A 22,347-nucleotide genomic window follows, 5' to 3' on the forward strand; every position below is an offset into this window, starting at 1 on the left:
TTATCTTTCGCTCTATCGGAAATTGAGACATTTACTATTTATCCATGCCATATTTACAGGAGTGCATTATTCGCTCGTAAACATATACGACGTGTTTAGTACCTTTTACTACGTACTCGCACGCGACTTTTTAATATACCAAATCAATTAGATTCGTATCTCTTTATATTTTACATTGATTTATACGAGAGAAAAAAGTACTAATTTAACAATAGTAACAAAGATAAATATACAAATGTGAGATTATCCTATTTTATTTATTCGTTACGATTGTTCTTAAAATATTCATCGACGAAGAAATATGGCATAAATAAATACAACACGTTTATCTCTCGTCGTCATGAACTTTGCCCATATCTATATGTCATATATTTACAGTTATATAATATAAGAAAAAATCTCGGAATTATACGTTTCGCTAATTTATCGTAACTAGTTTGAAAACATGGAATGTATTTCTCTTTTTATTCGCAATATATATATACACATACATATGTGTGTGTGTGTATATATATATATATATATATATATATATATATATATATATATATATATATATATATATATATATATATATATATATATATATATATATATATATATATATATATATATATATATATATATAATTATGTATTTATATCGTATCTTAATAAATTGTATATGATTATATCACAAGAAAGATTCAAATGCTCTGTACAGGTTTACCTTGGAGCATCAAATGCTCTCAAGCTTATTCTTTTTTTCATCATTTTGTTCACTTAAACTTAGAGCGCAATTTGCAAATTATACTCTTTATATAGACTCCTATGATTTTTAGTTTACAAAGTTAGATATGTCTCAGGTTCACCTGATATTGTACTTCATGCGATTCTCACGCGAAAGCGAAAAACGTTCTCGCTTATCCGAGCGTATGCTTCATTTTTCTTTTCTTTTCTTATATACGCACGCTCATTATACTTACAGATGTATTGAAGTATATATACATATACATACACGACATGCAGTATATTACCTTGTTATCTTCCGAGACTCGAGCAAAGCGTAACACTTAACCCGTCTTTTTTATCGTGGACCGATTCAACCGTGCGCGGAAATCGCGCCATTACGCGCTGCTGCTGCGTACTTATACAACGTATATCGCTGAAAAAGTTAATCGAACGTGTTAAGCGCAAATTAATTTTCCCCGATACGCGTATAAGTATATACGCACGCTTGTACATACGCTTTGCAAATATTTGAGCAAATAGCGTGGGCGGCGAAGACGAAATCCATTAAAATTCATGACTTGCAGCATCGAAAAATTTCGTCCATTCGCGATCGATTGGTTTTTAGACCCAAATGAATGTATATATACTCCTAATATAGTCGAGAGCTCGATTTGAATGTGTTCGCCGCTCGATTCTTGTAAGACAATACGCGTCTCTCTCCCTCGCATCCTCGTCTCATTGACCTATATATTATTATACAAGATCGTCGGGCTCGTCGATGTCCGATTACATTTTCTCTGTCGACGCTACATAATTGGCACGTATCTCAATAATGGCAAGTTTTTTTTACGCATTGGCACGATGATTGAAAGATTTGCGGTATTCTGCGCTACGTCTCTATAATACCACTGTATGCGTGAGCAGGTGGCAAAGAAATCGTACCAGGGAAGAATATTCTCGCACCTTGTATATCTTAACGGTAAAAATAAAAAAAAAGATGATCCTTTCGTGTTCTTCTCGGAGATTCTGCGTGGGAGGGGCGTGAGTCGTAGAGATTGTCCTAAGCCTTCTCGATACTCCTTAGAAATATGTTAAACGATAAAAAGTACCTCGAATTTTACAATCTCTGGTATACATCTCTTACATTACTTATGAGTTTTAGAATATCTCGTATTTTATATCGTTAAGTGAAAAAGATTAGGTCCCTAATTCGATAACTCGATTCAGCTGCTGCGTTCTACAATATAAATCGTGAGTGTGTGTGTCTCGTACAATGGAATTCGAACAAAAAAAACGTGCAAAGCTACGGAGACAGATCCTAATCGAAACGATGAATTTTGCTCTTTCATTTCTACGAGTAGATTCCTCGCGAAATAATGCTGCACAACTATACATATGCATGAGATCCTTCCGAAAGTACCCTGAACAACAACAGCAACAACAACGACGACAAAGCCGCATCACTGACGACGACTCCCGTCCGATATCGCATATTATATAATAGTTCCACTGAGCGGCGGCACCTGCATAATGATCTCGCACATACATGTACTTATATTACACGAATTGCGTCTTGCTCGCGCGATCGTTCCCATTTATATAGTAGCCTCGGACGGCATTGTGGAATTTTTTTCACCTCTCACGCACGATATCCTCAACCCTTTCTCCTTCCCGTCTCGTCGTCCCTCACACATCGTACAAATTTTGTATACGTATATAAAGTGTTCGTCGCTCTCGGCTCCTCGATGTGCGCGAGTTTGAAGTATATAATATCGTTTGCTAAGTACTCGACCGGCCGATCCTCGCTCTCTCTCTCCCTCTTCGGATAAAAATCGTCGTCTATTTGATCGGTAAAAATCGACGGCGACTGGCCGCTGGTTATCGAGGCGAGACGGCGCCTCAATTGTAAGGCCATGAGTGCCTTATCGAGGTGACAACGTTCGAGGTCGGCGGGTCGTCCGGGCGTCACTTCTTCATGTCGTTCATTAAGCTGCCGTCCTTGTTCTTGACGTCGAGGGAGGACTGCTGACTGCTGGTCACGCCGCTACCGTTTCCCGGGTACATCTTCTCCAGGTGGTTCAGGGACTCGCTTAGGAACTTCTGCGAATTTGGAATTTCTTTCGTTAGCTTATATTGTCTCTAGGTCGTATTAGGTTTATTTCTGAAAACCGGTACAAACCTGTATTGCTGTGAGAGCCGCGACGATGGCAGGACTGCCGAAACCGTGCGATATCAGAGAGAAGTGCGTGAGGTGTCTCTGTATGCTCGGGTCCAGGATGTGCTGCGGTCGGGTATTGCACAAGGGTGACCTGTCCTGATTCAGAAGGTCCATAAGCTCTTTGGTGATCTGCCTGTGAAGCGATTGTAGGTTTATTGGTACACCAGCGTTTAATCGAGGTAAAACAACTTGTACAAAAAAATATACGGTGAAACTCACTTGGTGGCGTGTAGAAGTTCTTTCCTCCTGTAGGAGTCCTGTGGCTCGCAGTGCTGCCGGCTCAGGTACTCGGCGACCTGTTTCGCAGGAAACTCCGTTTCGCAGACGTAGCCGAAATCTCGGGCCAGGTGGATTGCTTCTCCTGAAAAGGCGAGTCAGTTATCAGAAACATTGTTAATTATCTCCACCTCCTCGATCGCACAACGCAAGCTTTCATTGAATAATGCGCCCGTAGAGATAAGCGTAATCAAAAAATTGTTCTCTCCCTCTCTCACTTCCGGTAAACACTATCCTTATTCCTTGTGCCCGCTCGCGTGATATATTTCCGCGTGCGGTACCTTGCGGGCAATTTATCTCGCAATAAAAGAGTCGTACAAATGCGAATCTACGGTTTTGCGCTGTAAAGCCGATCTCTCGCTTCCTACGCACGCAGATTTCAAGCAGGTGATTCGAGTCGCGTTACAAGTGTCGCAGCCACCGCGTCTTTCTCTTTCGCGCGTGCGATAAGTGGTCTGCTCGAAAATTAGGAAACATGACTTTGAACATTTTCGCGCTGCTTTGTTTCTATCCCACGGGTATAGCTGTTGTGCTTCATAGGTGGATACGAAACACGTGTGCGCTTTCTTTCGCTTTGTCCGTAATTTACCTTTGTGCGCGAGGTGTGTATTGATTGGGTACGGTTTTGAGCAAAAACGTCAGTACCATTATGCGAAATATGACTAAATACGCTCGTTTTTTCCGCATCGCAATGAGTCGTACTTTAACAAAAAATTCACTTGTACGCGTATTTACAAATCCATAAATCTCACTGTGGAGTATGCTAATACTGGACAGTCTTGGAAAGCGTGGCGGCGGCAATGAAAAAGAAAATTCACGTCTTCATTAATCCGACGAAAATGCAGCTGCTTGGGACTTGGAATTAAGAAGGATATATCGGTGCCTCATTCTCGAATCATAATTCCCCAGACGACGTGACGGGTATAACAATAAAACTCGGGATCGCGCAATAATCAATGTTTTTTTCGACTGCAACTTTCACCTTGTTCTCGTTTATTTCGCCGTCTTCCCTTCGCCTCGTCGTCTTTTATTACATATCTTTCGCTTCATCGTTTTTCCTCTCGGTCCCGTACTACACGCTCTCGCGAGAATACATACATATATATATATATATATATATATATATATATATACACGCGTGAGCCGCGACGGGCACGTATGCGCTACTCACTTAATTACCGCGATAAGTCACCGTGAGAAAGCGCGCGAGCGGCCGAGGAGGCCCTTCGATAACAAAAAAATAAATTCGAGTCCTTACACGCCGCGCTTCCGCGATCTTATAAGCACACGAGAGGCCTTTCTTTTTCTTCTGCTGTATGCACACGAGATTCGCGCCGCGCAGCTTCGTGTTTCACTTTTTATTCTCTCTCTCTCTCTCTGTCTCTGTCTGTCTCTCTCTCTCTCTCTCTCTCTCTCTCTCTCTCTCTCTCTCTCTCTCTCTCTCTCTCTCTTTGTGTCCGTCTCTGTTAGTTAAAGATTGAGACTTTAAATCTCGCGCTGATTGGAGTTTCTTTTCGCGGAGCGAGGTTTTTGTTTACTCATCGCTGATGTGCTGGCTGCATTGTGTTTCGAGGAAGATTTCAAAGCATTGTGTGGGGGATTAAACGATATTTATGCGATGTGTTACTATGAATTATTGATAAAATAAACAATATTTTCACTAAGATTTATTGATGTCCATTTATTAGAATCGCCCTGAAATCGACACGAGCAATCTTTAACCTGATTTTTTGCTCTACCAGCCAATAATAACGATCTGTAATAACATTTTTTATCCCGGTGTACTATAGATAAGGCCCATGAATCAGAGATTTTAATGAAAGCGAGACAAAAAATTCGCACAAAAGCCAAATTTAATATCTTTTCGACGTGCGTATATTGTGCGCGACGTCACAGTAGTCCCGTTTCGCGAAAGGTCGATTTTCAGCTACTAACCGATCTCAATGCAATTTCCGAACGGGTAACAAATTTGATTCAATTTCGATTGAAGCCATCACGCGTATAATAGAAGTTCGCACAGTGTCCATTCGAAAAAATCGACCCGAGGTTAAAACGCTTCCAACGTTACACCATAGAGAAACAATACAGCGGCTCCTTAATTCATCTCTCCAATCGACACTCGCGATCTTGGCGAGCGTAAGTGCTGTTCTTATTATCTGCCTGTAGCGTACGATAGTTCATAATGGAAGGCGACGCGCCGATTTTTCGGCGACTTTTGAACGACGCGCACCGGAGTGTCGGTGATCTACAAAGCGGGCGATAGATACGCTGTTTGTTAGATTTGATTCTTCTAGGAAATCGTTTCGCTCGCCGGGAAGAGCGACCGACCAAATAATTGCCTTGTCGCTTTCCAAATGCTTTCGAAGGGAAGGCCGAAATATCAATCAGGGTCCTTAATTTATGTGCCGCACGAGTAGATTTTTTTTCTCGCTCGAATTATTAATATGCCAATTTTCAACGTCGATTCGGACTTTGGGATTTTGATTGTCGAAAAACTTTTGGACCAGAGTTTTAGAAAATATTGGCGATAGGTGGCGCATAGGAAATTTCCTACTTTTTCTATCTTAAATTTGCGCGCCGAGTGTACATATGGAGGTCTACCACCTATGCCAAAACTGCCGTTCTGGTTCTGCTCATGCTATAACTGCCTGGTTTATATTCTATTTGAATTAAAAAACTTAATTCGTGTATTGATGTAGAATTTAACTTAAATCTACCCGGCAGATTCTACATTTATTCATTCCTCAACTGACTCCAGAGTTCCCCCCATCGAACGCACCGAGGATATACACAATCTTTCCGCTTGTAATTAACTTCACACCGTCTGTCCCCATAAAGAAAGCGCGTCGCAAAAACGGCGCGTGTACACACGTGTAAAATTCACCGTGAGCAAAGGAAGAAAAAAAACTCCATCAGCTAGATGAATGAGATCGCCTTGGCCAAATATCGAGCGTTACACAACGCGAGAACCAGTTCGGCGCCGCGAGAAAAAAGCCCAGAGAATCACCAGTGTGTATGTGTGTACGTACACGTACTCCTCTATACACGCGCGAGGCGAACAAGACTCCGAGACACGACAAAAAAAGAAGCGCGAGGTGAATGGGACAAACAAAGGACGAGTCTATTATTAAAATACGTTGCAATACGCGGAGTGCGAAGAAAAGCGCGACGTGTCAGGTGCAATAATCCATCAGAGGAGCCCACGCGATTGTCCACGTGTGAGTCCGAGAGAGCAGCAGTGGCAGCCGCTGCGAAAGTGTGGGAACCTGCCCCGAGAGAAAAACGTGAAAAGCCGCGCGCGCGGCTACGCGTAGAAAGGAAGGAAGAGTCGCGTAATGCTATCCGACGAATTAACTACTTACCCTCGCGTATGTGTATACGCGGAAAAAATGCCTCGATAATACCGATGCCATTACATTGAGTCTTTGGATACTGAGAGTAGAGCAGCGAGCGGTCGTATCTCGAAATGGACTGCGACGAGTTAATTTCGGCGGCGATCTGGGAATTGATCGTCGCTCTAATTTTTTTCTTGTTCTTCTCTTTATTACAGCGCTCCGGGAAAGCGAGCATTCGAGTGTGTTCGGGAATTAATCTTTATTTCGAAAAGGAGAAAGTTCGCGAAAAAATATGCTATACATGCGCGCGCATTTTGTTTTATTAAGTGGCCGATTTATCAGGAACATGCGCATAAATCATCTTAACGATCTTCGGCAGCGATTTGTACGCGGCTTTTAATTTGGTTTGAAGAAAGAAGATCGGCGATTGTTTTTTTTTTCACTTTTTTAATCGTCACGGCGCGTTACAGATTAAAAGCTATAAAAACCATATCGGGTTATTTTAACAAGTCTGTTGCTTTCACCTCGAAACATCCGTTTAATAGCGTTAATTTTGTCACATCAAAAACGCTCGAGGAAGTCGAGAGGGTCTGGAAGAAAAGAAAGTTTTTACCACCATAGTGGGTATAGAGAAGCCTGTGGGATAAGTTTCCCGGAGACAAATGACATCGGTATAAACGCATGTAAAAAGCGATGAGCAACGGGAAACGCCAAGGAAATATATAATGGTTATAATTGAATGAAATTCGAGAAAATCAACTAATTAACCTGGCGTCGCACAGCGGGGACAAAGGACAGTTTCGCGTTTGTTTATGCAAGCTGTTAAACGCGTACAATAATTGTAAATCATCCGAGATTTAAAATCCGCGCAGAGAATGAAAATTTGAGGATGAAGTAGATAAGGAATTTAATTACAAAAGAAAGTTGACATTTCCAACAGACCTTAATAAGGAACTCGCGCCGCCGATGAAAATGTGCGTCGACTCGCGAGTGAATGCTTTATCAAGTGCTATTTGATAAACGCGGCGTTTGAAGCTCGCGCGCGAGCATGTAACGGTAAACTATGAAAAGAGCCTGTGTGTGCAAATAATTGGAGGGTACTAAAACCTTGTCAAACTTACTGAATCGTTGCCTCTTATACTTTAGTGCGTACAAGCCTCTACATGACGTTTCGATTAGACTTCTCTAGCCATTACTGCAGCCTGTCCGATTATTTACTTTATTCCCTCCTCGAGCTATCTCTCTCGTGTACGAAAATTTTTAAGCATAATCGAATATAAAAAAAAAATCAATTTTTCACGTACTCTCGTATCGACAAGTGCCATTTTGAAGCAGAACAAAAACGACGGCTCGAGTCTCACGTGACGTATAATTGAGGGGCGTAAAAGCGGGAATGACTTTGCATGCGCGCGGAGAAAATAAAGCGGAGCGAGGAAGAGCTGACGTCGCCGACAAATAGAGAGATCGCCGGCGAACGATCCGCCCACGTCACAGCTGCTGCCGCTGCTCGTGCGAGCGTGCGAAAACAACGGAGTGCGCGCTTTGTTGGGGCCTTTTTTGGACTGATTGTGTCTTCCAAGCTTAACGAGGCTTCGCACATTTTTACGTTTGTTTTATTACCGTAGTACACACGTATTTTTTTCTTACGGCAGGCAACTAGTTAACCGAGAGGTAGTTGATAAGTCACGCATGTATATTCGTTCGTTGGAGCAACTTTCTTTTCACACAATCGAACGGGCTTACTGATTTCATAATTTATTCGATCACTTGCGTGTACGAGACGAAGCTACGGCGCAGCTTTGACTTTGAATTACGTAATATCTCATTTCACTCGATTCGTCTTAGTCAACATCCGCATCGCGAATGTGAAATATGTAGAAGAAAGTACACACCGCAGACATCTATTAAAATCATATTAAACCCGATGTATCATAATGTGTTCTAAGACCGTACGTTGAACAAGTATAATATTTCGCGCACGTTCATTCATTTACATAAGAATAAAATATACTACACAACGTCTCGCCGTTGAGTAAGTAAACAAATCTACGGCAGAGGAACGAGTTATGCAAAGCGAATCGTTCGCCAAATAAAATTTTTTAACGCCCTTCATCAATCTGCGCGCAAGGTCCCTGTTCTATCCCTTTTTTCTTCGCTATACGCTGTGTATTCACGGTTCCTCGTCAACAGGACTCGCGACAATCTCGTGTATAAAGCCGAGTAAGAGTCCGGTGTTTTACGGCGACTCAACGCTCGTAAATTATAATCAGCGTCAGCGGCACAATCTACCAAACGCACGCGGTGCTCGTCATTAGAGGACCGACGCTTATTGTTGTTATTACTATACACGCGGGGAATCGAGGGCGAGGGAGAGAACTTTCCGAAATTTGGGGCCGTGGTGTGAGTTACAGGTGGGTCGCCATTTATGGTCGCGTCTAGACCGCCGGAACAATGCGCGAGAATTTCGGTTTTTCTGTTTGGACGCTGGTGTTCACGACGACTCGTCGATGATTTGTGGTTCTTCGCTGCGGGTTACTTCGCGCATCGAAAGCGTTTATCTCCTGCATTCGATACAGTTCGCATGTGATATAAATTCTTACCTTCCACCAAGGACGTTAGAAGTGTGACGTTGGCAGCCTTCCTCCTGCCGGCGGGAAGGTTCAGTCCGATTTTCTCGAGCTTCTCCCTGAGGAGTCGTCCGCCGTTTTTGGATTTCGCCCTGGAAAGAAAGAAACACGAGCATGAGTATTGACAGCTGTTATTAAAAATGCAGGCCTTTGTTCGAAATTAATTTCGCAATCGGCAAAAAGAGCGGGTACACAGTGCGAGCGTGAGAGAGGGAGAGAGAGAGAGAGAGAGAGAGACAGAGAGAGAGAGAGAGAGAATACGAAGACAATGGTACCAGGAGAGCAAAAAGGAGCCACGGGCTAAAAAACGAGAGGAGATTTCGAAAGGCTTATACTCTCTCGCGAGGCAGACATTAATCATCGGGCAAAGAGCTTCGGAGGAGGTAAGGATATACGTACACACATACGCGCAGTGCTGAGGAAACGGGAATTAGCATAATCGTTGCGTCTCCCTCACAGCAGCTGCCGACGCTTCTCTCTTTTCTTTTATTCCTTATGCGCCGCCGCGCACACTCTCGGTCGAGAGTGTATATGAAGATACTTCGAAGTTGTTCCAGAAACGAAAATTGGATTTTCGAGCGAGGCAGCTTTCGCGCGTGATTTATGGGAAATGAAAAGTTCCCGCGCTTTTCTTACGCGCGTTTTCGCACCGGCTCCAATAAAAGCTTGCCTCTCAATTTACAGCCGTTTTATATGTAGGTGCGAATGGTTATTTATATTCAAATAGTCGGAAAGTTGCCAAGGGTATGTGCACCTTTTTATTGTTTCTCCAGGGGACGACGATGTGTGTCTAATACGCGTGAGTCCGATTTAAATATCAAAGCGGGTTCGTTTCCCGTAATCCTGATAGAGTTCGATGATTTATCGCGGCGATTTTTTATTTCACCTCGCCGATCGCGCGTACATAAATTTCCATAAAATCGCAATTGACCCTTGTAATGCGACTTGCGGACAATTTGAAAATCATTGATGCCAGGCTTGTGCAATAACCCTTGCCTCTATAAATTATCGCGCGCACACTTCTGTTTGAAATTTCATAAATCATCGCGTATTTATAAGTTTCAAAATATCCATATAAATAATCACCGCATACCAACGAACGTTGAAATTGCGGTAATTATTGAATAATAATAATCGACACCATCGGTAACCACCTCGATATCCAAACTGACGCCCGTAAATCAGCGCCGATTTTTCCGATCGTTTGTTCGAAATGTTTTATACACACGGACTGCCTCTCTTATATTATACAGTCTCCGCGAGATGCACCGGCGCGTTTTAATCTGAAATCTCGGTCACGATTTCGCTGCATGTGCAAGGATACTTTGTCAGGCAGTAAATCTGAATCTCCTGAGCGCGAGCGGCAGCGATTGTTGTAAATTTAGCGCGCTTTTTTCACCCCCTCGCGCTCGCAACCTGATACACCGGAGCAGGAGATCGAGCGCGAGAAAGAAAAACACAAAAGGTGGAGATTTTCTCGACACATACGCCCTGCTTCATCCATCACGCTGACTCGAGCGAGAGAGAAGGTTGTAACGGTTTCTTCGTCAGGAGCGTTTTCGAGCTGCCGGGTGTAATTGGTTCGGTCAGAATTTCAACGATTATGTGATCGCGCGATGTAGCTTCTTTTATGTTATACGGAGTCGTAAAAAGCTAAGTGCGCTTTGATGATTCGAGTCCGTAGATATAAGCTTCGATTTAATTTCTTGTACGTACAAAAAGCATTTTTCGAATCCGGATAACAAAGGTCTTCATCAGTTACCTCCCCCCAAAATGCGTACACAACGACGCCTCGTTACGATCGAGTAGAGGAGGAAATTCCGCGCAATCGCGTTAATTAAGCCATTGATAAGACAGAGCCAGTCAACTCTATGCTACACCGACTGGCAAAAAGGGGACGATAAGCAGTCGAGACCGTAGACTATTAGCTGCGCAGTCTCGATACCGTCGTCTCGGAACGTGACGATCCACGACCTCTTGTCTGCCCTCGTTAACGCGTGCCTTGTACAACGAGGCTTTGCAAATGAACGCGCGTCTGACGAGATTTTGGATGCTATGATAGATTTTCAGGAAAAATCACGACTGTGAATCCTCGCCGCAGAGATAAAGCCATTCAGGCATCTCTGGATCGACACTGTAAACGTACGTGCATCGCAAAAAGTATTTATGTACAGCAGTCGTGTGTACATGCAAATGAGCATCAGAATCCGCGAGTCCATTCATACGCCGGGTAGACTCGTGGTTCGCGTTCATTCATACCACCTTTTCTCGTAGAGAGACACACAGTGCATACTCGCGTTTCTTTCCGCGCAAGGGGCTGACGCGCGACAGTTTAATGGATACACGCGCGCGGCGGATCTGAAAATACCGTTGAGCACGACTTGATTGTGTTCCGCCCCCCCCCCTCTCTCTCTCTCTCTCTCTCTCTCTCTAGTCCACACTTGACTGATTCGTGTAATATGCTAATCCCCGCAAATTATACTGTCTTACACTGCGTCGCTGCCGTGGGTATTTGTAACGCGTGTGTGCGCAGGGTAAACATCGCGACGGGAGCGTAATTGAACTGTACAGTTATTTCAATCTGGTGTACACCTATTTGGGCGAGTTTTTGAGTTTGGAAAGGAAAGCAAAAAAAAAGAAATTTTACCTTCGTAAGACACCGCCGAGTAAGCTCGCGTTCAAGCATTCCGGCGGCGACAGTCGTCTCTGGACTTCCGCGACTGTGACTTTGTACTTGCTGGTGCTGCTTAGTAACGATAACCTTCCAGGAACTGAGCAGAAGACATCCGAGGGCTGCGCGTTCCCCGACAGCATTGCCTTCTCTCCTCGCTCCGATGGTTTCATGTCTGTAAAAAGGATCGGGATTTTTTTAATCCGTGATATAAAAGCTTATCTCTGTAAATCGTATTTTAAACGAGGTATATTATGTCGTATGAATGTGTGGCGGGGTTTATTATTCTACTCTCGACGGTTGTACACTGAAACACGTTTGAGATTACTGGAACGGATCTAAAACCAACTACTTTTTAAACATCGCATTCTCTCGCTTGTTTCGTATTCAAATGGGGTATAATGTTGTTATCTTTATTTCACAGAAATGTGCGAGCGCGAAATCTTTCGATTTCCTAGCAAACATCGCAGCCTTTCACATACCACTACACGCATAAAAACGTGTGCCAATAGAATATTCCAAAAATCCGCTGAAAACCAGGCTCGCGCGACAAACACCGTCATCAAAACATCCAAACATCCAGCAGGCAAACACTCGTCGAATCAAGTTTTCAAAGCGACCCGACGACTTCGCGCACATGCTCATCGCACAGGGTCACTCGAAAGATATTCGCGATCCCCATACGAGAGCCGGCAATTACGCTAGAGCTACGCAACGCGCGCATCAACGCCCAATTCTCAAAAGCTTCCTCAGCGCCGTAATTATACCGCGCGCGCGGCTCTAAAAATAAAAGACGGGAATAGACGCGCGGAGGTTATAATATTATAGCTTACGGAACACAGAGCGATGGATCGCGGAGGCATTACGGAGAAAGTGAGCTTTTTTCCCGGGCTCGAGAGATGCGCGCGGCAGTCTTAATTATATTTTTATTCGGCACTAATGGCGCTCAAAATCGTACTTTCTATCGTTAGTTTAGCGAATGCCTTGCTCGTCTCGTGCGTCTTTTATTAAACGATTCCGGGGAATGTGATTTTTTACTGTAAGAGTATCCGTATAACTGAAATGGATTTTTTTCCCTATACCGATTTCGAAGATTAGACCGGCTCATCTACGTATTTTATTGGATGTACCGTTTTCAGATTCTAAACGGTTCCAATTACCGGCTCGGCTGCGCGCGTCTTCGAAGGATATCGAGAAAGTCCGTTGAGTTTTCGGCTCATATCTAATAACAATTTATTATCAAATCTCATTTTTGTCCGCGAGTACGAACTGCTTTCTTCGATGCGTGCGAGTATCCACATCCGAGGTAAATTCTAATTAAACGAAGGAATATCCCGATCTCGAGAGAAAGTCCGGCGCATTTTCCGGCTTCGTGAATCTCCAAAAGTCTCTCTCGTCTGCCGGCGATATTGCAAAACATATAGAGCGTGTCTTGCGCCGGCAGAAATATTCTCCGCCGCATTTTCATTCCTACAATGCATCGATAGCTCGGGCGTTATTGCATCGCCCCGTCCGCGTGCTGCGGAATGCTTAATATCGGGGAAAAGGGCCGGTCAAAAGCCGAGCACTTATATTGGCATCGGTATGCGCGAGAGCTTACATCCCGAATATCGAGAGCATCGCCGGCTCTTGTATGCGTATAAAGTATATATTCGAGGAAGAATAAGAAAGCGGAAGTGGCGTCATGTATTGTGTAATACAAGCCGGGGATTATTAGGGCTGTGTCGGCGGAGGCAATTTTAAGAGCGGCAGCAGCGGAATTCTCTCGGAAGAGCTGAGTTTCGGAAGAGAGAGAGAGAGAGAGAGAGAGAGAGAGAGAGAGAGAGAGTCGTTAGCCGGCGGACGACTTGCGAACCGAAGTAGCGTGTATAATAACGGATCTCGCCGCCCTGAAGAATCCGCGCATTGTTTCAACTTTGCCGATATGCGCTCGCTCCTCTCATTTTGCTCTTCGCGGCCGGGTCTTATTAAATCTCGATGTTTATTAGGCCGAAGTATGTGAGCCGGTATTTTCCATTTCGTGCGTAACTTTGCGTATACGTCTATATCATACTATCTTCGTGAATTAATATACGAAAATTGATGTTTCCCCTTTCACCTGGCACAGCCGAAAACGAGTTTGATCAACGGTGTTGTTTAATGTGTTTTACTCGCACACCAGCTAAAAACCCAAGAGCAACAAACATATCCAACAAGGCAATAATGTACACTAGGAAGCTCTCCCGCAAGCGAGTCTTTGAAACGATTAGACAGAGTCATCAAGTCATGCAAATGAAGCCCAACACACGCGCGCGTGCTCGTCTTATCGAAATTCTCAAACTCATCCCTAGCCGCGACGCGTGGGCGCGCCAATTAATTTCTTCTTACTCTCGCGAATACGTAATTACGTCCCGGCGAGAACGGCTGTCCCGGCGGCATTTGCATACACAAGCTGCGCGCACGGATGCGCGGATTCATAATCGTACGATGACTGACGCTATGTTTGACACGCGCGCGATGATAAATAATTTAGCGACGACGACGACTACTTTCCTTTCTACCAGTTGGTGCGTCTTCGTTCCTAATATCGCGAATAGCAGATAATTCGCAGTTTTATACGAGATACGCGATGACAGCGTTTTGCGAAGCTGTGTGTGGTAACGAAGATTAAGTGCAGGTTTGGAAAAGAGAAATCGCGAGTAGAAATTGATAAATTTTGAGTTTTGTCGCGCGAGCGGTCTTCCTGGAAGATGCGAGTGGATCAATAAATACGCGTATGATTACTTCTCGATTCGTTAAAACTTGTACAAATCAGGAAGTCATAGAAAAAAACCTCGCAGCTTCCTTGATTTATCAATATAAACACCGAAAAATAACCGAGATCCGTTTACTCCAGCTAACCTGCAGTCGAAGATTAATCACTGCAATGCGAAACAATAATTCTAATGCAAAGGCACACACACGTACTCCCCGCAACAAATTCCATTAATCTACATACACCGCGAGCGATAGCCGATCTCGCGCGCGGGCCGAAAACAAATCCGATAATCATTGTTATAACCTGCATCCGCGCCATAAATCATTAGCTCATGCAGCTCTACGAGTATATAATACACATACGTATGCGTTATAAAGCGCGAGAGATGAAAGACTTTTCCGAGAGGGTGGCTCGAAATACAAATGATGCGGAGCGATGCTGTGCAGCATAGAGAGGAGTAGCCGAGAAATAATTTGTCACGAGCACGCCCCGTCACGATCCGTAAGGATAATTACGGCGCCGTTCTAGCGATTAATTGTGCTCCTTAACGCTTGACCTTGCTCGCGCGCATGCGACTCGATTTTCCGCTGAGGTATCGCGGCCTGTGATTGGTCGATCGATCGAGGAAATGGATTTTCGGTGCAGGAGCAAAATTTCTCAGGAAGAGGCTACTACTGTGCGAAGTGACTAGCGGCTTGAGTATAACCGCGAAAGAGTTTTGGATTGGCCTTTTCCCAATGCTTGAATCCTCCAGCTTTGTCTGGTCTCCAGCTAGCGACGATAGGTGACGCGTAGGCACTTTTTTACGCCCCCTAACATTATCTGCGTGCGGTGGGTCACCTACTATCCCAAAACTGCCCTATTGGGGGCCTGCTTGATGTGCCGCTCATACTAACACCGCCCTATAATTGCTGTACGTTTGCTCGAAGCACTTTATTATAAAACATTCAAATCCCAGATTTGACTGGTAATATAATACAAAGAATACTTTTTTTTCCTGTACATTTATGTATAATAAGAACGTCCGATCAACGTGGTCGCTGCAAAAAAATGCTGTGACCTGTATTATTGACTCCCGCCATAGTATAAATAAATATTACTAACGAAGCACACTCGGAGAAAACGTCACATCGTAGCAAAGCTATATACTCGCGATCCCGATCGTCATAAATCATAAGACAAGGTATCTTTGTCGAGTGAAGTAATACGTATAACGAGACTCGATAATCGCTTTGTTTTTTTTTAATGCACTGTAGCGCACGTCGAGGACTGATGGTAATGGTATTTTGCGCAAAAATTAATTATGCTCCTTAACGGTGCATTATAAAAGTGGCGCTTAATCCGCGGTAATCATTCCTGCCTCAGCGGCGATTAATCAAAAAATAATCAGTCTCATACACATACGTTTGCTCACTTGTGCGAACGATATCTTTCGGGGTTGAACTATTTGCATAACAATATGCGGTGTTTATCGATTAAACCGATATAATTTATTGCTAATAACGCTACGATTACCACAACTCATCATCGGGTGGCACAGAGAGAAAGAAAAAGAAACTTTTCGAAACTCATTCGACAGCCACCGTTCGAATTAGTCCCGACGCAATAAGCAGCAAAAACCAAACTCTCCCCCGAAAAAAGCAATCGCTCAACATGCCGCGAATGAGAAAATCAATTTCCTCAGCCAAATATAAAGTCATTCAGCAGCAACGCGGAAAACGAAAAAGTCAAAATACATATAATACCGTCAGAGCTCGCGAGGCGCCCACCAAACGGGTTTATAAGCGGAGCGGCATGCACACACACACACGCACACACGGCTATCGATTTGTATTTCGCGATGCGCGCACTTCAAAGCGAGCCCGAAGATCAATTAAAAGCGAACGGCGCAGCCGGACACAATGATTTATTGCCGGACAAGTGGCGGACCCTCAGCGAACGAGGTAAAAAATGGCCACGCGTACGCGGATCTCTCTCTCTCTCTCTCTCTCTCTCTCTCTCTCTCTCTCTCTCGAGTGTATCCGATGCGCCGCAGCAGTAGCTATACTCTTGATTCCGAATGAATGAAGAGCGCGATGCGACGAAGGAATGTCTCGGGGGGTAATGACGACCGGAGAAAAAGCGAGCACCGATTGATTGGAGTCCGGATCTGGGCCACGGGATGGTTTGAAGTTCAAAGCGTTGAAAAATTCATGCACCTGCGGTTGAACGTTTTTTTTTTCAATCTATATAGGTATACGAGAAGCGCAATTTTGTGTTATTATTATATTTCACAGCATTGATATCCGAGCCTTGAATTATTGAAATTTCGCATACGCATCTACGTAATTAATTTGTTTCTACAAAAATGTATCTCAAAACGCACTATTTGCTCTATAACGGTGCTCAGAGGAAGCCTTCCGAGAAGAGCGAAAAGTACACGCGAAAAAAGGAAGCCAAAAGGGAGAAATCGGGATAGAAAAAGAGGGACGAGAGAGAGAGAGAGAGAGAGAGAGAGAGAGAGAGAGAGAGAGGAGAGAGAGAGAGAGAGAGAGCGTTCATCGACTCTCTTTCTCGTGTAACGCGCTCGCGCGCTGCCCTAATAGCGATCGTGCCACGGGAGCGGACTGTAATTTTCATTCCAACGGAAAAGGGAACAGCGCATCAGACACGAGGGGGGAAGAAATAAAGACCAGAAGCACCGGGGCTCGAGCCAGGCTATATTGCGCGATACAGCCCGCGATCGATCGGACGGACCGATTTCGCCCGAGATTTTACGGCGAGAACACACAGTATCCTCGCTATATATTCAATTTTACCGGCTTATTGAAATATCGTAACAGCTCCGATGAATTAATAGATTAGCCCCGCGTTTATACTCATACAGGGATGAGTTATTGCCGAGTTGATTAACGCCGATGGTATTTTTCGATTTCGCGAAAATGACCGACGCTCCCGGGGATTTAATGAAGCAAGTTTTTGCGGCGCACTTGCGACGGAAGCGAAAATAATTAGGCCGTGATGCAGCTCGTATCACTGCTCGGCTGCGCGTTTAAAATTGATAATTATAAGCGCGAGCACGCGATACAATCGTTATTTCAACACACGCGACGATTAAGATTTTCACTCTCGTGAACCGCGGCGCATCAGCCGAAATGTTCGAGGAAAAAAGAATGCCTTCTCTTGCATCAGTCCCACGTTGATCGTTCAACAATAAGAGTTTCGGTTTTCTTCGGAGCTAGGCACGTGGTGATTAATTGCTCGAAAAGCGAGAAAAGCGCAAGCGCGCCTTTCGTATACCACTAAGTAGGTGTACTCGGCGGCTTATGTAACTTTCACTTAATTCCTCTCGATCTTGAAGCCCTAATAAGCACCTGTGTGCACGGCTTACGGTATGATACTTAATAGAAATTAGCATCCGCGTTAAAAGCTCGGCTCGCGTTCTTAAAACGTCAGCGCATTCGTTATTCGTTTGCGTATGTAATAACATGTTTGCTTAAGTGGAGTACACAGCTCGTTGGCGAGTCTATCGGCCGTTAAGTTCCGAACTACGAAAATCCGATTCTCGCGAAACCTCTAGTTTGATGGTCAAATCACGAAAAAATCTCTAACAGTTTTCCTCTTTTGCCAACCATCGTTCCAGTACAAGTTAATTAGCAGTAAAGCCCAATCAAATCGATATTGCCACACCATACGCCTTCGCGCAGGTGTCCGATGCGCCGGGTAATAAGCCTGAAAAGACCGGTAGTCAGCCAGAGATTCAACCTTACAACTGATCGGGATGGACAAGCCGTTGAAAGGTCCGCGCTGCGCGCGTTCTCGCGCGAGCTCGAATTAATTATGCCTCGGGAGAGATGCAGGCCGGCTACCGTGTGTGTGTGTGTAGCGCTTGTTGTTGGCCAATCGTCGGGGATTTAGTGAGTCTGTAATTTTCGCTAATGCTGCTTATATAGGCGAAATTGGCGCGCGTGTACATATACGCTGCTGAGAAAGCTTTTTCTGCACACGCCGGGAGTAGCTTGTCGAGTTTTATGGAGATCGGAAGCCGATCTCGCTTTTAAGTAAACATCATCCGGCGCGCGATTATGTCGGGGTGTAGTGTGCGGGATGGACGAGGAGATAAAAAAGTATAATTGCTCTGGGGCTTGAGTGCTTGGCTGACCTTTTCTTATCTAGGCTATCTCTTTTGGATTTTTTCGTCGCTGAATATTCAATCGATTTCGCTTAGAAGGCGCCTTAGAAAAACAATCCAATTCTTTTTTTTTCCCTCTGTGATCGGTATAATCGTACCAGCTGACGGTGTAGAGCGAATTCCTATGTTAAACGCACATTGTCGCGCGAAATGACACACCTGACTATTATCTACTGCACTCAAAACTGTCGACGCATAAATTTCGCGGGTATAAGCGCACAACCTTCGCTAATAACAACAACGCGTACTTAGCGCGGAACCCTTTCGAAATAATGTAAAGTCGCGCGTACCTATACAGAGCTACTTTACATCAATAGCGCTCTGTGCGAGCGGCTTTTCTCACGCAGCCGATATTTAAAATCATTTGGCTTCCCCGTAAAACAATCGTAAATCTTGTCGCCGCTACACATGCGCATATAAAGACGTTCGCGAAAAAGCGGCAATCTGCGCGGTCGCCTATTTTAACCAGCAGCAGCGCCGTGCGAGAGTTTATAGAGGAGCGACGATAAAACCTGGGCGAATTTCGTCGTAATTGCAAAATTTATCCATTACAATAAAAAAGGAAGTGTACCGTACGGGGTTACTGTTATGCGAGGGTCAGGAGGGAGGTGATTTGCATGTGAACAATTGAACATGGATTCCAGGGAACTTCTAAATATAAGGTTTTAAATGACTCGATATTGTTTATACATTATGATCTTGGAATTGGAAATGTAAAAGTTGAACACCGTGGGAAAATACGAAAAGTCAGTTTTTCAACTCTTCTGGGGCTATTCAGATTTTTAATGACTTCTTAAAGACTTATTTATCACTCGGTCGTTGAATCGGGGACGACTATATAACCCACGTGTAAGAGCATCCTACGCCCAATTCGTCACTTTTTTCCCAGACGACGCAGCTCTCTAGTCGCGTGTGTGTCTTTCACTTTTGTTTCGGCTTGCGCGCCTCAAGAAAAGAATCGTCAAAGAGGCTGATTAATTCATTCGATTTTAAGTTACGTAAGAACGAAATTGTGAAACCGACTCACGTACGTGTATGCATACGCTCGTGATTTATATCGACGTATTATAATTACGGTAAAACGGTTGCAGATCCATTTTTCATCTTTATAGTTCGATAATAAAAGCGTTACGACGATTGCAGAAAGGATTAAAAAAACATAATTATAAGGGAACGCTTATACAATAAACAAACTCCTAAGAGCCGTTTTACAATAATATAAGCGTATGCGCGACGCATGAATATTATTACATGATTCACGTTCGCAAGAGGATGACAGTAAGCGAAAATAAAAAAAGCGCGGCGAGCAATGCTGACCTGATTCCCCGCAGACTGTGTGGTATACCGAGAAGTCGAAGGTTTGATTTCATTCACACGAGAGGAGGGACTCTCTCGTGTATTATTCTGCGGGGCTTTCAAGTGTCTTCGCCGGTTAACTTCCTCGCGAATTTAATTAATGACGCGGAAATGATTGGCGCGGACCGTCTCTTGCGAAACTCACACGGACGAGAACCAACGAGAGAGTAAGAGACGGAAGAAATAAAGGCCAATAAGAAAGCATCTCGCGGCGGACCAGTTTATATACTTTCACGCGCTGCGCCTTTATCTCTCTCTCTTTTTCTCCGCGTTGTGCACGTGCGTGTGTTGCGTTCTCTCTTATTCTCGAGAAGCCTATTCAAACAGGTGTGTTCGCACCTATATCGCGCCTCTTTTTTCGTCGATTATTCGCGCGCGATTATATAAAGTTCCAGGCGAGGTGGATTCATAAAGACTCTGCTGTGGACCTGTGGCGTGATGAGTATTTACGTTTCAATTTGGGGACAAAAAAGGGAATTTTCGGGAGCGAGAAAAAAGCGCCATTTACCGAAAACAGTGTCACGATGAAAAATGAACCCCGCGCGCTCTTACGGTTACGAAAGTAATTTCTTTTTCATTATTCATTATTATTGCAGCTTTTTTACGAAAATTGAAATTCATATGCGAGCGCTCGCGGTGTGGGCTTGATTCGTTATGAATTTGAGCAATTTAAAGCGCAAAAAAGCGAGAAGAGAAAAAACTTTCCAAGAGAGGATACTTATTTACCTAAAAGCAAATTACTTAGATGTATTACAGACCCGCCCGTGCGACCGTCTTAATGAATTCGACAAGCGCCTCATGAAATTATTTTATGATCCAGATCGCCGGGGGCGATAGCCGAGTCGGTCCATTCATACGTAGAAACCGAACGTTTAAAAAACGAGAGAGAAAGAAGCGGGCCAACGACATTCACACACTCTTGCGTGCGCACACACACATATTCGTAAAGATTCGTAAATCCCGAGAAGTATAACAGCAGGAGACGTTTCATCAAGATAAAAGCTACATGATCGCCTCGTAAAGGCGCACTAATGCGTATACGTTTCATATATATACGCAGAGGGCCTCGGCTCTATATAGGTGCTGCGAAAACCAGGTGTACGTGTTTGTACCGCTTACCCGTGTACATTTTGACTCTCGGCTTATCCGACACATCTGTTATAACAATTCCAAACGCGCGCGCGCGGAAAAATTAATAAGTTGGTATATGCGTTCGCGTGTCCGAATTAGATATTCGTTAGAGGCACTTTTGGGCGGGGATTCCCCGCACGGGCGAAGGAGCTGCGGAGAAAAACAATTTCAGATATCCAGAAGTGATCTGGAGCTGACCTCGATCTGCGATTTAAATATAGTTATATTATATAGTATACGGCGTGGCAAATAGCGTGTCGTTTCAAAATTCGGGTCTATAACGCTTTCTTGAAATTTATCAGGCTTTTAGAAAGTATGCGCTTCGGACGATTGAAAAAAGTCATCCGCAGCTATAGCCTCGAAGATTTTCATAAGCAAATACAAGGAAAAATATTCAAGAAATGGCATCGACGGCTTTCGTCTCTTCTCGGCTGAGTCTGGTCCCGTTAACCGGCATTTCGAGGGCTCTGTGGGCCTTGCGTCGCGTCGATATCGAATTCAGTGTTCTCACGAGGCCAAGAGAGAGACTTCTAATTGCCGGGTCCACGCGAGCGCACGGCACCGATTATGGTTATTACGATCGCAAAACGCTTTTTTAACGGCTTCACGCTCGGGGTTTCCCCTCGATTTTTTGCCAGAGATGCTGGCGTTTCGGGAATCAAGGGTACACGTGCGAGTCTAGGCTTATGCGGGCATTTATCTTTTGGACGTAGATGGATGAATTTGGCTTACAGTTTAGCTGTGTCTACTGTGATGTCATAAAAAGACTCGGAAATCATTCTGTTCGTCCTCTGATTGGCTGTTTGTTTTACCACGCAATGTGCCAAACATTTTTATTCTACAAACACTGTTATGAATCTAGCTGGAGTAAACTTGCCTTTAACGTTTATGTGTACGTAGGGCTAGCGAAAATAGTTGGTGCATAGACATTTTTCCATTTCCCTCATAACAATGTGCGCACCGGGTCTAGATAAAGCGATGTCCCATCAATGAAACGCGGCGCTTCAAACACCATAAAAATACCTCTCAAGAAACTCTCGTACAACACGATTCAGTTTAAACAATGCTTCACACAACAACATTTCCACCAACTCATCCCCCGCGACTTCCTCCAC

General features: G+C 44.2%; 1 protein-coding gene across 5 annotated transcripts in view; it reads right to left on the reverse strand.

Annotated features, from left to right (window-relative positions):
* Window positions 1-628: 628 nt before the first annotated feature.
* The window catches only part of LOC100118475 (transcription factor AP-2-epsilon), a 200,512-nt gene continuing 178,793 nt past the window's right edge, over window positions 629-22,347 (reverse strand). For all 5 annotated transcript variants that reach the window (XM_031920740.1, XM_031920741.1, XM_031920742.2 and 2 more), the window contains 5 exons: window positions 11,814-12,012; window positions 9,140-9,258; window positions 3,148-3,289; window positions 2,890-3,061; window positions 629-2,810 (listed from right to left, as the gene is read on the reverse strand). In XM_031920740.1, the coding sequence (XP_031776600.1) occupies window positions 2,676-2,810; window positions 2,890-3,061; window positions 3,148-3,289; window positions 9,140-9,258; window positions 11,814-12,012 (767 nt within the window). In that variant the 3' untranslated portion in view covers window positions 629-2,675. The remainder of the gene's footprint in view (window positions 2,811-2,889; window positions 3,062-3,147; window positions 3,290-9,139; window positions 9,259-11,813; window positions 12,013-22,347) is intronic.

The sequence above is a fragment of the Nasonia vitripennis genome, chromosome 1 (genome assembly GCF_009193385.2).
Source record: "Nasonia vitripennis strain AsymCx chromosome 1, Nvit_psr_1.1, whole genome shotgun sequence".
In the NCBI taxonomy this organism is placed as follows: domain Eukaryota; kingdom Metazoa; phylum Arthropoda; class Insecta; order Hymenoptera; family Pteromalidae; genus Nasonia; species Nasonia vitripennis.